Source organism: Sorex araneus, chromosome 3 (genome assembly GCF_027595985.1).
Source record: "Sorex araneus isolate mSorAra2 chromosome 3, mSorAra2.pri, whole genome shotgun sequence".
NCBI classification, from domain to species: Eukaryota; Metazoa; Chordata; class Mammalia; order Eulipotyphla; family Soricidae; genus Sorex; species Sorex araneus.
The window spans coordinates 148,773,597-148,775,843 of NC_073304.1; the positions used below are offsets into that span (position 1 = coordinate 148,773,597).

The 2,247-nt window shown below is 62.8% G+C and overlaps 1 protein-coding gene across 1 annotated transcript; it reads right to left on the reverse strand.

Moving 5' to 3' along the window:
- Positions 1 to 354: 354 nt before the first annotated feature.
- Positions 355 to 1,321, reverse strand: LOC101554958 (zinc finger protein 697). Its single transcript, XM_004618159.2, is given in 2 exon segments — positions 355 to 1,167; positions 1,169 to 1,321. Coding segments are annotated over 2 exon segments (966 nt in total).
- Between the last annotated feature and the right edge of the window lie 926 nt (positions 1,322 to 2,247).

Here is a 2,247-nt window from a genome sequence, read left to right on the forward strand (position 1 = left end):
ATCCCAGACATACCAGGCAGTCCCGCTTACTTGATTATTGACCTTCCAGGTCCTTCCCACCCCCCAAACTCCCTTTCCTCCAGACTCTTGCTCCTCTGTGATCTTCGTGGGGGCGGTGTGGAATTCATTTAAGTCAGAAATGTCCCAAACGTTTTTCACCCGGGGGAGAGAGCCAGGTCAAAGACAGCGCCCCAAAAGAACAGCTCCTGCTAGACCCTCCCCTTGAGGCCACCCCTCCACCACCACCACCATGGAAAGGCTCGACAGTTCTTTGCAATTGTTCCTCCCGCCCCTGCCCGCTGCTTCCTACAGCATCCGACCCTAGGCGACGGCCACTCCTGGAGCCCCATGGCCCTAGCAGGGGTGCAGCTTCTGGTGCTGCGCGAGGTGCGTCTTGTAGCGGAAGCCCTTTCCGCAGCCGGCGCACTTGTGCGGCTTGTTGCCCGTGTGGATGCGGCGGTGGCGGATGAGGTGCGAGCTCTGGATGAAGCTCTTGCCGCACTCGATGCAGGTGTAGGGCTTCTCGCCCGTGTGCGTGCGCTGGTGCTGCGTGAGCGTGGAGAAGTCGCTGAAGCGCTTGTCGCACTGGCCGCAGCGGAAGGGCTTCTCGCCCGTGTGCACGCGCAGGTGGTTGACCAGGTGCGAGTTGCGGCACCTGGTCACGTAGGGCCGCTCGCCCGAGTGCGTGCGCTTGTGCGTGAAGAGGTGCGAGCTGACGCTGAAGGTCTCGCCGCACTCAGAGCACATGTAGGGCTTCTCGCCCGTGTGCACGCGCTGGTGCTTGACCAGGTCCGAGCGCCAGCTGAAGCGCTTGCCGCACTCGCCGCAGCCGTGCGGCTTCTCGCCCGTGTGGATGCGCTGGTGGTTGGCCAGGTGCGAGCGGCGCACGAAGCCCTTGCCGCACTCGCCGCAGCGGAACGGCTTGTCGCGGGCCGGCCGGGCCAGCGCCGCCCCCGCCGCGAAGCCCCCCGCCACGGCGCCCACCGTCCCGCCCAGGGGCTCCAGGCCGGCGGCCGCGGCGGCCTCGGCCAGCGGGTGGATGCGTCGGTGCTGCAGGAAGGCGGCGCCCGGGCTGAAGCTCTCGCCGCAGTCCGGGCAGATGGTGGGCGCGTCCATGAGGCTGGCCACCAGGCTGTCCAGGTCGCCCAGGTCCACGGCCACGGGGGGGGTGCAGCCGGCGGAAGCGGCGGTGCACGGGCCGCTCGCCTCCAGGGCAGCATGGCGGGGGCGGCGGCGCCCCTTCCTCCTCTGGCTGACTCATCCTCTTTCGGGGGCGCCTGGGGGGGTGGACGGGCTCAGGGCGGCCGCGGAACCGTGCCATCTCGGCCATTGCTGGTGGGTCCTCCTTGTGCGTACGCAAGGACAGGAGCATGAGGCCGCGCCTTGTGCTCAGTAGGGGACCTCGGAGGAAGGGGCACTTCCGCCCACCTCAGGCACACTGGACCTCTCCAAGGCCTTCCCCATGATCCCAGTCTCTTCCCCACCTGCGGCCTCAGTGGGGCAACACAAAGGGTGGGGCTGGAGGAGCTCTGGATCCTGGGGGAAGCTCACTCATCTGCACCCGGGGCTCCTTCCTCTTTCAGACAGAGGACTCTGTTTGCACCCACCCTTCGCGAGGCCTGACAGTTGGCGTGACAGGGTCAGTTCTGGGCCGGGTGGACTTGGCACCTCCAAGATTTGATCACTCTAAGGGTTACCGTGCAGGACCACTGCACCCAACCACAAAAAAAGGCCGTGGGTCCTATCTAGTATCCTTTTTTTTTCCCTTTTCAGCCACACCCAGTGATGCTCAGGGGTTACTCCTGGCTGTGCACTCAGGAATTTCTCCTGACAGGCTTGGGGGGATCATATGGTATGCAGGGAATCAACACAGGTTGGCAAGCGCCCTTCTGACTGCATTATGGCTCATCACCTCCACCCCTGCACTGTTTTTTTACAAATCAGGTTGGTCAGTCTGGAACTGCATAAGTTCAACTGAATCAGCTGAATATACTTCAGCTGAAACGCTTCACCATTAATGGGGGGAACCTTTCAGGGGAATGGGGAAGTGAACACAAAGTCGAAAGCTGACTCATAACACACCTGTTCTACTCTAAGCCGAGAGCATTCCCAAAAGTTTCTGAGGTAGCAGAGACCACACACTGGTCACTGCGGGGAGGGGGGGGGCGGGCACCAGGGCGTCTGGGATGTGTCACAGGGAAAGAATGTTACCTTGAAGTCCTGGCACAAGTTTCAAGTCATTTCCAT